We start from the raw sequence: 14,347 nt of genomic DNA, 5'->3' as shown, positions 1-14,347 counted from the left end.
GGATGGCGCGGCTCCCTGGGATTACACGTGGAGCGCGGCGGCCGGGGCCCGCGGGAGCCGCCTGCTGCTGAAGCTGCCGCCGCCCTCGCGCCTCTCGCTCTCCAGCTCGCCCGGGCAAGTGGCTTCAATGGCTCCTTCTCCCAGGAGAAGCCGGAGGAAAGATGCCAACGCCTTGCCGAGCATGTCCTCAACTTTCTGGGCCGTCATGATCCTGGCCAGCCTCCTCATCGCCTACTGCAGTAAGTCCCCGGGGTGGGTGAGCCGGCACCGCAGTCCCTGCCAGGTGTCGTGGTCCTGGGGAGCAGGCGGGTGCCCTCCGCCTCCCTGGGGGCTGCCCCTGCTCGCCCCTAGCCCTGGGGGTGGTTCTCAAGAGCATCCCCGAGCTCCTCCAGGGCTGCGTCCCACCTGGGCAGTGTCATGGCCACGAGCAAACTTGGCTTCTTCCCCCCCCGGCGCCAGCAGCGGTTCGCAGATTTGTTCAGTGCAGCCAACTTTTGCCCACTTCCGTCCATACTTTGGGAAGAGGAGCTGCTTGGCTCGTGTCGGGTCGGTTCCTTGAGGGAGCAGATACTTAGTGCGGTGACAGATGTCTTAATATCAGCCAGCTCCTGTGTGAGTTTCTGCCTGGGAAACTGCATTGGAACAAACCCCAGGATTTCCCTAGCATGACCTCAGCAGCATATTATAGACACGCCATTGCTTTTCCAGCTGTCTGGTAGACCAGCCCTTGACTCTCAGATTGGTTTGTTTCAGACTTGACAAAATTCTCTTACTGAAATGTTAGTGCCTTCAACCGGGGTGTCCAGTATTGATAGAAACTGCGATTGTGAGTAGCGTTGCAGATTATTATTGTTTTTATTTTTTTTTATTTATTTTTTTGCCCAGATGATTATCAGGTTTTAACAGTGAGAACATGGCCTGATTTGGCTGCTGGAAAAGCTATGATTCTTGAGAGCACTGTATCGTATAACCACCTCCTTTGCAGAAAGTCAAAATTGTCACCAGTCTGAGACTGAGCTGTTTAGCAGCAGAGCTAGGAAATAGTTCCTATGTGATGACCTTATGCAGTGCATTCAGGAGTACCCACATGACTCAAAATGCCAAAAGTGAATCTAGGCTGTTTTCCCCAAGGATTTATCACTTGAATTGTCTGGGATCAGTAATTTATGGGATGAGACTCTTCCTTTCATTCACTTTAACATACAGACTCTGCGCAAAGCTTGTCATGTTGGGCTGCAATGGGTGTAGGTTATGATGAAAAGGAAATGGATTCTGGTTTTAAAAAGCTTGCCTATAGCGTTTACCAACCCCCTGTTCTGTTCTCGCTAACCTTATGACATTTCCCATTCCTTAGTTTCCTCTGGAATGAGATTGCAGTTAACTAAAAGAACCTTTAATGCACTACTTTACATGTGCACAAACAACCTTCATTCACCCTGCTTTAGGGGTGACAGTGGCTTCTAAATCATAGGGTGGATTTTTTGTAAGCGTTTGCTATAATCCTATACCTTCTGAATTTAATGGCTTGTTAAAAAATCTTTCCTTTTAATCAGGGCTGATTTGTACATGAATCAGTATTCAGTTTGCTCATAAACATTACAGGTACCTAAAGCAACTTATTGAGATTTAACAGAATTTGTTTTAATACACTGGGAATTAAGTGATCTGATAATCAATAAATGCATATTAGAAGGTGATTAGTTAAAGTGTAAAGAGAATTCAGCTGGATCTTATTTTATTAAATGTGCATTAGCTGCCATACAAATTCCTTTTAAAGTGCAGATCTCTGGAGAGTTACAGGCTTGCTAGATAAGACTACTTTTACAGTGCCTAGTAACAGGGTAACAGTAAGCCCCAGCAGCTCTTGTAGAAGTCATATGTATTGATGAGAAAAGATTGAATTTTTTTGTCTGATTGGGTAGAGGGGAGGAGTTTCTGTTTTCAGTTCTGTTGTTTACTACTTGTTCAGTTTTTTATTTTCATCATTGCTTACTGATGTTAAACAAGGCAAATGTTAGCTGATATGTGAAGACAATCTCTTGGTGCGTTTAAATGAACGTCCCTAATTTTGACAGCCAGTTTTATACTAGGTAGTGTTATTTATTCAAACATACTGTGTATTTTTCATGCTGTGTAGTATTGAACATACCCAGGCAGCCTAAAATATGCTGTGTCAAATCACTGCACTGTTTATATTGTGTTTCCCTGATTTAATGACTCAAGGTGCAATATCAAATGTCTATGAAGTATCATTTACATTGTATGTGACTGCTCCGGTGCTTGGGGAACTGTTAACGTTCCTGCCTGAAAAAAAGGATGCTCAGGAATACTAGGAACAGTACAACACACTCTTTTCCTTTAAAATATCTATGCTAAATCTTTAAAAATTGATAAAGATTTAGTCATACTTTTTCCTACATTATTCTGCTTATTAAAAGGGGAGGTCTATCTTTCCCACTTTCATTTTTCCCTTCAGAAAAGCATAACAAGACTTGCCAAGTTCTAACAGTGTTTACGTGGTGTGTTTTATGGTGGGTGCCCCCCCACATTTTAAAAAAACCTTACTGTGCTGTAATCTGTTCGTTCACAATTTCTTTCCCTTCTGGCTTCATTTGTGGAATATTACACAAATATCTGCACACAGTTTTGCTAGAAATAGCTTTAATAAGAACAATATTTATTTTCTCAGAATAGCAAAGAACTATTTATATTGCTAATTGTATTGATGTATATATTAATTGTACCCTGAAGATGCAGTTCCAATGTAGCCAGAAGTTTTTATATTATTGTAAAAACATATAAATGCAAATGTAAATTGTTCTGCCTGCATTGCTCATTTGCCTTTGCAGTCTGTTCAGAATGACAAAGTATATTCACAACATAATTGTACGAATGTTGTTTTTCTCACATTAGTTGAGGATTTTTTTTGCTGCAAATGTATTTTTTTCTTTAGGACAGTCATCTCTCTTCTTTTTTAAGTAGGAGCAACTGATAAGTGTTAGTGTAAAATAACTGATAAGCTTTTTAGTTTGCCAGGTTATCATATATTTTATGAAGAGCTTTGAAGATATGCTTGTACAGTCAATAAGACTTTAATTTTTTTTAATTCCTAAAGCAATATCATGGGTAACCTGACCATTTTTTTCCCCCCCTAAATGTTTAGATTATATTTAGGGATAGTGGCTCCATCCTATGGTTGAAGAGAGACCTGCATCTTGCCAATTAGGTTAGTTGCTATAGTGATAAACTCTTGTAATTCTCCATTCCTGAGGAGAAATGTTCTGAGTTACGGTTGTAGGTGCTTAATAGGGAAAAAAGTAAGGCAAGCATGAGATGGTAAAAATAGTGTGCTTATATAAGACTGTTTATATCGTAACCAATACTAAGAAATTCATTTAGTTAAGGACGATAAATAAACATTAAAAAAATGAAAAGCATTATCCTGCTAGGTGATGAGTACCTTCAGCTGCCATTGGAGGTTATTGGAGTTGAGGGTTCCTGGCACTTAGCCCCAGATTTGTCAAATCTGTCTAACAAAAAGTAGCGGACTGGAGAAAACTACTTGACGTGAATTGTCCAAGTTTAACACTTCTATACTATAAGGTTATATTGAGTACAGACAATGAAAAAAATACAGATGGGATCTTGTGGGGGTTTGTTTTTTTTTTGGTTAGAAAAATTAATTAATTAGAGTGAACATTCTATAACTCAAAGGCAATGTGCTGAAAGAGACATGTTCTTGGCACTACAGAATGAAGTCTGGATGTATGTATTTAAGTTCTATCAGTTGTAAATATTGAGGTGTCTCTACATGATGTGATTTTTTTATACTTAAGTGATGGGTGTTTAAACAAAGTATGGTTCAGTATTAGCTTTGTTGCTGCAGCAAAGATTCTTTGACTTCTCTAGTGTTATTGCATAAGCAAAAGAAGGATGAAAATGGCATGTTCCTTCTTTGGTGCAGTAGAAATTTAAAAAAAAATATTGTAGTAATAATAGGAAATACAAAATAGATGTATATTAAAAACACTATCAAAATGTTAAAAGTTTGCTTTTTTGTCTATTGTAAATTGCATGTTTGGAAGAGAGATAATTAATGCAACAAAAAATCCAGAGTCACCACTGTTCACTGTAACAGAGCAAATCTTTGCACTGTAAATGCAAATACAATTTATTTCATACTAAAGACAAGTGAAAAGTAGAAACATCCTGTTAAAGCATTATTGTTCTTTTTATTGAACACAATATAACCAAATCATAATGATGGATTAGTTAGTAAATGGTAGTTGCATGTGCAGCACTCAGGGACAGTACCACATCTATTTTCTTTAGACTTTTCAGGTGTATTTATAAGGTTATGTTTAAAAAAAGTGTGATGTTGTACAAGCAGTTCTAGTAGCACCTTAGAAAGAGTAATGACTTTCTGAACTAAAATGAAGGTCAGAGGATCTTGGATGTTTTAGTTTCTGAATGGTAATCTTTTTTAAAAAGGAAAAATGTGTAAATTAACACTTGTGAAAGGAAATTAATTTAACTTAAAAATGAATACCATCCAAGCCCAGCCATTTCTTGATGCATATTTTCAGACTGCCAGCAATTAATTTGAATTGTAATCAGAACATCTCTCCACTAAGTACTGGGGAGAAACTGACAAGTCTCACTGCAGAAACCAGTGAACAACTGTCAAAAGTTTGTTCCTGATCTATGTCAGATACAGACAACAGACCTATGAATCAAGGTCTCCTAGCTCACATTACCAGTCTCTTGTTATTCAGATCTGCCTCTCTCATATAACTTGGATTGCTGGTGGTGGGTTTTTTATCTGTAAAATCAATTTATAGTACCATCTTGTTTACTGTAAGACTTGGTATGTTTGTATTTCTTTCCCAAACTCAAAAGAGCAAATAAATGCAGCATAGATCAACTCATGTTATTCAGCCTGTTTTTGGTCAAGTTTATGGATAAAATAAGAGATGATCATGATTTTATGACATTAAAAAAGAAAATCAAAACATTTAAAAATTCCATCTCTTTATATGGCATCACAGCTGCTCCTTTTTAAGAGAGTTCTTTTCTGTTTTTTTAAAAAAAGCACTTTAAAGTTAATGACCTCTACAAAATACCACCTGTCAGACATAGCACCAAACTGACATTGAGAATGTTATGTGACCAAATACCTTCTAATCTGTCCAGATGATCTGCTGTCTGGATTTTAATCGCTGGATATGGGGAGCAATGTTTTTTCCTTATCTTTAATGATGTATTTCATGTCCCTTCCTTCTGCCCCGCCCACCCCCCCCCCTCACTTGTTAGTGACCTTTTAACAAGTTCTTCAAATGCCTTAAGTAAGCACTGCTGCATCAGGTAACTGGAAGGTCTAGCTGGAGTGGGGGAGGGGCAGGACAGATGTAGAGATATATCCTGTTTTAAATAAGAGCAGAGATGCTCAGTGATGTTCTCTAACCAGAATCTGCAAAATCTACTTCATGCTACATGGCATGTAGCACAGATGGGCTGGGATATGATCCCACAGTTTCTCCTTCCTCTGTACCAGGAGTATCCAACCTTTTTGAAATGTGGGGCCGGATCATGAACTATTTATCACCCAGTGGGAGGGTGAGCCATATTCAAAGACCTCACAGGAAGCGGTATCACATCACCCTCCTGAAACAAAAGTAGTGTTTACTTTTGTTTCCCATCGCAGCACCTTGTGCCTCAGAAAATAGCTTGAAGGGCCACATGGCAGCCCATGGGCTGTATGTTGGACAAGCCCATGCACTCTACTGGGCAAGTGACTCCACTTACAGCCCAGCAGAGTCTGGACCAGGGAGCAGCAAAAGTACTGCATTGGCCTGCACCTGGCCACATATGCCCAGCTTATGACTTAGGAACCAGGCATGTATGGGCGGGGATTTTTGCTTCAATTTTCTCCAAGAGCAGGGATGTTGAGACAGCCTGTGAAATCTGGGACTGTCCCGGCCAATCTGGGACATATGGTCATCCTGTACATGCAGCACCCTTTTGGGACCTTCCCTGTGCCATCAATCCAGGGCTGGTCTGGATTGGGCCCATTGGGATCTCGTCCAGGGAGCAGGTCTAGTGCAGTCAGCACATGCTCAAGACTTGCTGGGGGGAGGAGGGGAGCTGGATCAGCCTCATGAGCCACTGCAGGGCTGGGGCCAGCACACTCTGCATGTGATGCGCACAGCTGGCTGGGGTTGGCATCTTTGCTGCAAGCAGCATGTATATGCCCACATTGGACTAGCCCTGCAGGCTAGATCTAGCATGCGGGGCCAATCTGTGGGTCTGATGTGGCCCACAGACTGGCCATGTGCCCCTCATCTAGCTCCGTGTGCAGAATGAGATTAACACCCCTGCTCTAAGATATTAAAAGTCAGCACCATAAACAGCTCCTCTTCTGACAGCCATGTATTACAAGAAATGTGAGCTGTGTATCATTCTCCCAAAGAATGGTTCTAGGTCCTTGGTTTTAGGAGACAGTTCCTGATTGCGGATCCCAGATGAAGAAGGTGACTGCTTACAGCCCCCAGCCAGGCAGCCAAGACTTAAGACGCACCCTTTTCTTCTTTAGGATTTCCTATTTGTTAACTCTTCAGGAGCTAATTACTGAAAATACAGATAATTTGGATTGTTTTCAGGACATTTAACTCCACACAAGAGAAATGTTTAATCAGTTCTGGATTCCATGCCAGGGGCCAGGTGCTTCATGACATGACCTGCCTGAGTGCAGTGGCAGAGTGTGCTGTCAGCATCTGGAAATCATCTGTGATATCTATGCAGACTTGATAACATGGGGCAACAGCAAGTGGACAGGATTCCTTTCCTTGGCATCAGCCTCAGGTTCATAAAGGAATCTTTTCCTCCCCATATAGTCAAGAGCACCTACTTACAAAGTAATAGACTGTTTTGGGCTCTTTCTTGACAAAATAAAGTCTGTTAACTTGGTTTTGGGTGGAAAATAGGAGATCCATTATTTTTTTAAGTGCCTTGTATGTGCAAGACCAAAGCTGCCTTACTTTTTGATCTTTGTTTCCTCCCTTGACTAGGTTAACTTCCTAGCTCCAGCATGACCTAAGCCTTTGAATTCATGTAGGCAGCCAAATAAAATTGAACAGGGAAACCAAGGTACAAATACTGTGTGTAAGAAATAATAATAATTAGATAGTCTCAGTTCTTCCCAACTTCAACTGCAGGACTGAACTGATGCTAGCAATGACTTGACTATATTAAACATGATTAATATGGGAATTGTGAATGGGCAAGTGTGCATCTTGTTCAGATCAGTTCACCTTACTCAAAATGTAGCTTTTCTGTAGCATCACTAGCAAATACCTGCTATATACTTTCTGTATCCTGGAGAGAGCATTCAGCTGAAATTCAGGTCATAATATCCAACATAGAATTTCATTTTGCAAAGGAATGTAGTGGTTTGGATTAGACCTATTTCTTATTTTCACACATCCTAATGGAGGATTGGAGTCCCCTGTAGTTCAGTGGTAGAATTGTGGCATGCCACTCTAGAGATCTGGGTTCAATTTCCTGATGCTTATATAACTACACCCATGGAGGCACCAAATGCCTGGGCTCCATCTGGCCTTTGGCTTCAGTCTTGGGGGGATGAAAGATCTGGGCAGCCTCCACTCCTCCAAAAGTCCTGGCTAGGCATATGTGTTGAAGGTCTGGATGACCCATGTGTACGCCATGATCCGTAAGGACTGACATTTGCAAAACCAAAAATATAGGGTTATAGGGCACCTTTACATGTGCTCCAACACATTTTGATTAGGATGCATTAGAGCAGACTTGATTAGTCAAGCCTGTTGGAGCATTCTAATCAGAACAATCTAGCGTGCTGTAGCATCTCATGTATTCGATGCTCTGTATTTCAAAATGGTGACGGGGGAGCTCCTTTGAGCAACCCTCACCACGGTTTTGAAATCTGGGAATCTGAATACATGAGATGCTGTGGGTGTTTTAGTCTAATTAACCACCCCCCACCCTACAGCATGTGTATAGCCACCCATAGTGACTAACTGAACTCTACACGTGATGGGGAGGGAAGATGGGAGGAGCTGATTTTGTGATTTTGTGATCATTACCTTGAGCTAAAGCCATACCACTGCTGATTAGAATGCAAGGATCATTTCACATGTCTTATATTTTTGGTTATTCCTGGCAGACCGTGTGAAGACATATTTGTAACACTGTGTGCCCTTGTGCTCCAAAAATGGCCAGAGCACAATAGAAATGTAGGAGGACATCTGAAGTTACATGTAGTGCTACAGTGGGTCTTTTACTTGCCAGCATCCCACAGTGTTCTGCTCTTTCCTTCTCTCCTTTTTGGGGAAGAGTGGCTGCAGCAAGCTCAGTGACAGCCCATAGCTCCTAAATCCCCCACTCAGTGAGTGCAGGTCCAGGCTCACCTGCAGGGAGCACAGCTGTTGCATGCCTGGGACTGGGGTCTACTACTCTAATAGCAGCAGCTGCTGCTGATCACTGACAGCCTGCCCAGTCCCCCTTCCCAGTGTTGGACAGGATATACTGATCAGTGGTGGAGAAGACTGATAGACTCCTCTCCCTTTGGGAGGTAGAGAAGAGCTCCCCAGCCCATTTTCCCCTGGATGGAGAGCATGCCTTTGCAACGACTTTGTAGCCAGGGCGCTCTGAACATCTGCATACCCATTGCCCTTTATTTTTGTGGTATGTCAAAGTGCTCTGGCACGTGGAGTGCTACAGATGCATATCTGAACATGGCTTCAGTCCGATGCTTTCATTTTGTAGTGGTATTGTAGCAGAAAGGCCCCTTTTCCTCTTGCATGCATTTGCTTTCCCCTCTTTGGATACGTTTCTCCTCTTATACCATTTCCTCCTTCCTCTTTCTTTCACTATAAGATAAGGAATTGTGTTTTAAAGTTTGTATGTGTGTATTTTGTATCTCCCCTTGTATTTTGGCATTTTTATCTATTTGTGTGCCATGGCATTACTCTTGTAGCTTATATTTTATACTCTTCACCTTTTAACTAAATGCGGTTTAGTTTTAGAAGTACGTTATACACTGTAACAATGTTAACAAGGGCAGGAATCAAACCCCCACTTCCCTGTATCAGGCGGGCCCCTGAAAGATCGAGTGAATCAGTAACACAGTAGCAGGCTTCAGGAACAAGCGGCAATTAACACCTATGGAAACTGCGGATTAACCAACGGAAGAAATCAATAGGAGACAATGTAGCAACTGGGAATTCTCTAAACTTCGCTAGAAGCCCCCGTCTGAGTTAATCAATGCTTGGGACCAACTTTTGGGGCTGAATATCTCCAGATTGACTGCTCCCAGAGCCCTATTCATGACAGCGGTAAATTAATCAAACTTCATCAACGGACTCCCAAACCTGCATGTACATGAGGACGACCCCTGGGGCTGACAGATGCCATCCAGTAGCCACCAAGGGGTAGTCCCACGAGGGTCAAAGACCCCTGAATTGGGCAAACCTGAAAACTGGGGAGTCACCAAAGTCTGCAAAGGACAGATAAAAAGCAGTAAAAAGTAACCCTCGGCGGCACCCTCTTGATCTCCAACTGTGTGTGTGCATGTGTGTGTGAGGGGACCAGCCCCAAGATTTATGTTTTGACTTCATTTACAGTGTTTCAATCTGCCTAATAAACCAGAATTTCAAGGATCCTGAGTTGGACATTTGTAGCCAACAGTATGACCTGTTGACTCATGTTTAGTTTATGGTCCACTATAACATACAGATCCTTCTCTGCACAACTGTAGGTTAGATAATAACCCCCATTTTGTATTTGTGCAGTATATCTCTAGGCTAATTCAGATTCTCAATCTGTGTAGTATCCAATTCCTACGTCTTCTCTGGCTTCCACTTCCTGCCCTCACCCAAAGGGACCGTGCAGTGTAGAATGGCGTAGAACACATCCTGGGACCCCTGTGTAGTATGGGACTCTGTAGTTGGGGAGCTGAGGGAGAGGCTGGGGTGCCCATGTGGCATGCAGCCAGGAGGGCCTGTGGTTTGTGCTAGTGCAGTCTGTGCAGTCTAAGCTGTGGCCCAGGCGACATGTTGCCCCCAGCTGCTCAGAAGTTAGATAGTCCTCATCTGAAAAAGTAATGCAAATATTAAATAGTACCACATGCAAGATAGACAAGCAAGGGAATTCTACTTCATAAATTCTTCCAATCTGAGGGTGAGTCTTTGATATTATAACTACTGAGTAGAGCGAGGTAGCTGTGATGAAATGAGGTTTGGCTACCAAAAACTTATGCATCTGTACCTTGCCTGCTATTCTGTGTATGTTTTTCCAACCAGATGAAAATAACTTTATAGTATATCACTTTAGACTGTCCTTCTTAGTTTGTTTAAGGTGATGTTCTGTAGGACAGTGTCTGAAGCATTACTAAATTCCAAAGCTATCAGGTGTAATATTTCTCCCCTTCCTATGATAACCCATATTGATGGTAGGAACTATTTGGCAAGATAAACTATGGGGTTACACAAGGTAATATGTGGCAGGATTTGGCTCTTAGTGGCTATACATTATTTATGGTTATCTTGCTAGAACTAAATCACCAGACTAGGAAACATCTGTGTTTACAATAGTAATAAGTGCTATGACTGCTCATCCTGACACACTTGTTATCTTACTTTTAGTCAAAATCAGTAAATATGTGTTCAGTGGTTATGAGAGATCACTTGATGGTGATAGCATTTTCCAGTGCAACTAAAGGTGCTGGCAGGTTGATTTTAGAGAAACAAAGTGTACTTTGTATTAAACCTTGAACAGCCACTTTTCCCCTTGCCACACTTGATAGAAAACTGACATTGTTGCATTTTTAAGGGATAGTCCTTTTTATTCATTACTGTCTCTTGTCTATATTCTTAAGTAGCTTTACATATTACAAAAAGTCTAACTGAATTAAACCAATGCAGTATTCTGAGTTAATCTTGAAAGAGTTTATTTTAAGACAGTTCAGAATAGTGTTACACTACTCTTTCACTCTGCACAAGTGAATTTGAGGCTGTTTTAAAGTCAAAAGTACTGCATTGAACATTCGTTTTGGGAAGGAGGTGACTGTGCATGTGTGTGTGCATGTGCATGTAAGTCTAAATGGACATTCAGTAAGAACACTCAACATATGTATTTTTGAAGTTAAAGATTCTTGAAACCTGCTTTCCATCTTTTTGTTATTTAGCATGGCTTTACCCTATCTTCTTTCAAGTCTTCTAAGGTGCCATATGCTAATGCTCCCATAAGCAATAACACTATAGGCCTAAATTTTCTGTTGGTAAATTTATTTACTACAATCTAAGCAAGTGCACAAGGTGAAAGTCTGTGGAGAATTGGGCTTAAAATGTTTACAACTACTACAGTTGCTACAATATTTTTGTTACCTTTTTTCCAATTTCATTAATGTTTGTTCTATAGACCTGATAATATTTTTATTATGACATTTTGGGGTCTGTTTAATAGAGGTTTATATGACTGTAGAATGTGACTGGGGGCAATTTCAGATTTTAAAAAATGGTGTTGCAATTGTTATCCTACACCTGTAAACCTGTAATGGGAAAGAAAATCCTTTGGGGTTTGTTGCGTTTTTTGTTTTTTTTTTATAAAGACAACATAACTGATTCCCTTGCCTCCCTGACTCAACCCAAAAAGAATAGAATCAAATTATCAACATATTGAAGTTGGGAGGTTTTCTTTGTTTTGTTTTAGAACTGAAAGATCAGTTTAATGTATTGAAAGATTAAGAGGAGAGAGAAACAAGATCTGACAATGCCATGCTATGAAAGAAGAGAAGATTCCCTAGTCCCAAAAGAGGAGAAGAAAAAATGAACCCCAAAGGTGACCTTAGCACAGGAAGGATAATGGAAATGGCAGAGGCCATCAAAAGACACAACTGACTGACAGAAGACCAAGCAAAAGTTATAGGTCAAAGAGAGATGCAAGCACCCTCAAACAAAAACATGTCTATGTTATCAGTGATTCAGTCCTAAGGAAAGCAGGCAGGCAGTCATAAGGGAATACCTATAAAACAGAAGTGTATGTTGTTTGCCACAAAGAAAGATTCAGGACTTTGACTGGGGCCGATGAGGATTCTGATGTGAGCATGGAAGAATCTATTAATCTTTTTTATGTGAGAATAAATTATACAACCAGATACTTACTGAGAAGGATCAGGGATAACTATGGATGGTTGGGGAAAATGCTTAAAGAAGCATGGATAGGAGAATTTTGTAAAATTTCTATGCCAATAACAAATGTGAAGCAGGTGGCTAGTCTGAAAAATGAGGAGGTTGCCTAAGAGGGACAGGTATAAAATGTTTAGAAGGGACAGAAATAAGAACAAAGGTTGTTCATCAGTGAAATGGTAGATTGTAGGGAAATAAGATGTGATAGCACAGATCAAACCGAATTTGTTTAGGTGAGAATCTTATTAGAAAGGAATAATAAGGAGAACCCTGGAAACAGTCAGTTGTAGGTTTGTTACAGACCACCAAGTTCAGAACTGCAAATGGCCAGGAACCTATACAATATCTCAGGAGTCTTCAGAAAGTTTAATTCTGAAAAACTAAGGCAATTAGTTATGGAGATTGATTGGATTTGAGCGTTCAAAAACTTGGATATGGAAACAGCATGGGAGGATTAAGGCATTGTGTCCCACGTAAGATGAAGGAGAAGAAAATAAAGATGGGGAAGGGCTTCAGACTGTATAGATGAACAAGAACCACAAACAAGCCATTAAGAATAAGTAGAGGATCTCCAAGCACTAGAAATTGGGACAGATCACGAAGGATGAGTATCTTTCTGTGGTCAAGGAATACAAAAGTAATACTGGCCAAAGGCTTGGTTGAGCCAGATTTTGTAAAGAATATTAAAACTAATAGTAAAAACTTTCTGACCACATAAATAAAAGGAAAACCAGGAGCAATAAAACAGGCACCTAGATGTTGAAGATACCATAGAGACAACAGGTCACCTGGTCATGGCCCAAATACTTTGCCTTTACCTTCATTAAGGATGAAGAGGTAATTGAAGATATTGATGGTGTACCACATAGCAATGAAGAATGAAGATGAGATAATAGAAATTACCACATCTGAAGTATAGCCAAATTTAGACTCTTGTCATGAAATCTGGGAGCCCTGATAACCTCCACTCTAGAATACTGGAAGAAACAACACATGAAATAGCAATTCTTTAGTATGGAATCATCACTTAGTTTATCAATTTGGGGATATTGCCTATGACTTGAAAATAAATCTATTTCCTGTTTTTAGAAAGAGGGAGAACAATAATCAAGGTAATGCCAGGCACATTCACTTTACTTTAGCAGTTGGGAATATTTTATAACAGATGCTAAAGAAAAGGTATGGAAGGAAATGGATAATGGGACAAAATACAACATGGGTTTATCGGTAGATAGCTGTATCAGATTAATTTTGATATCCTGCTATGACCAGATGACAGACTTCTGGATAAGGGCAATGCAGGGGATTTATTTAAATTTAAGAAAAGCTTTTAGTACCTAAGATGATGGACTATTACCCATCTTGAAGAGGACCAGATTATCTAAATCTGTCTGTATAATAATCTTTTGGAATGAGCCCTTAGACATGAAATGAAGTTAAACAGTATGTTGTACTTTAAAGAAACCTTACTAAGGGCACTGGAATGGACCATCCCAATGTGTAAAAAAAACTAGTGAGTGTGGCAGAAAACCAGTGTGGCTTAGCAGGGAATTCTTCCATGAATGTAAACACAAAAGGGAAGCTTATAGGAAGTGGAAACTTGCGCAAACTACTAGAGAGGAGTATAAGAATATTGTTTGGGCATGTAGGGATAAAATCAGGATGGCCAAAGTGTAATTGGAGTCGCAGCTAGCAAGAGATGCGAAGGGTAACAAGAAGGGTTTCTACAAGTATGTCAACAACAAGAGGAAGTACAGGGAAAGTGTGGGTCCCTTACTGAATGAGGAACGAAACTTAAATGACAGGTTATGTAGAAAAGACTGCAGTACTCAATGCCTTTTTACCTTAGTCTTCACAGGAAAGGTCACCTTCCAGACTACTGCACCTGGGGTACAAGGCGAGCAGCTGACAGTGGCAAAAGAACAAGATCAGGACTATTTAGACAAGCTGTATGTGTTCAAGTCCTTGAGGCTGGATGCAGCGCACCCAATGGTGCTCAGGAGGTTGATTGATGTGATTGCAGAGTTCATTCACCATCTGCCATAAAGCTGGCAAGTCAGTCAGCAACACAGAAGTCCTTGACTTCAGAAAAGCCGACTTTGACAAGCTCAAGAGGCTAGTCAGTC

At 40.7% G+C, this 14,347-nt stretch overlaps 1 protein-coding gene and 1 long non-coding RNA gene across 7 annotated transcripts in view; both read left to right on the top strand.

Moving 5' to 3' along the window:
- The first annotated feature begins 6 nt into the window (after positions 1–6).
- Positions 7–14,347, top strand: part of FAM19A5 (family with sequence similarity 19 member A5, C-C motif chemokine like) — a 669,022-nt gene continuing 654,681 nt past the window's right edge. For all 6 annotated transcript variants that reach the window (XM_019543498.1, XM_019543497.1, XM_019543495.1 and 3 more), the window contains exon 1: positions 7–239. In XM_019543498.1, the coding sequence (XP_019399043.1) occupies positions 128–239 (112 nt within the window). In that variant the 5' untranslated portion in view covers positions 7–127. The remainder of the gene's footprint in view (positions 240–14,347) is intronic.
- The window catches only part of LOC109315686, a 14,981-nt gene continuing 10,220 nt past the window's right edge, over positions 9,587–14,347 (top strand). The window contains exon 1 of the long non-coding RNA XR_002102583.1: positions 9,587–9,731. This is a non-coding gene — a long non-coding RNA (uncharacterized LOC109315686). The remainder of the gene's footprint in view (positions 9,732–14,347) is intronic.

This window comes from Crocodylus porosus, unplaced genomic scaffold (assembly GCF_001723895.1).
Source record: "Crocodylus porosus isolate Cpor-Errol unplaced genomic scaffold, CroPor_comp1, whole genome shotgun sequence".
Lineage (NCBI taxonomy): Eukaryota > Metazoa > Chordata > Crocodylia > Crocodylidae > Crocodylus > Crocodylus porosus.
This window is presented reverse-complemented; position numbering and strand designations above follow the sequence as displayed.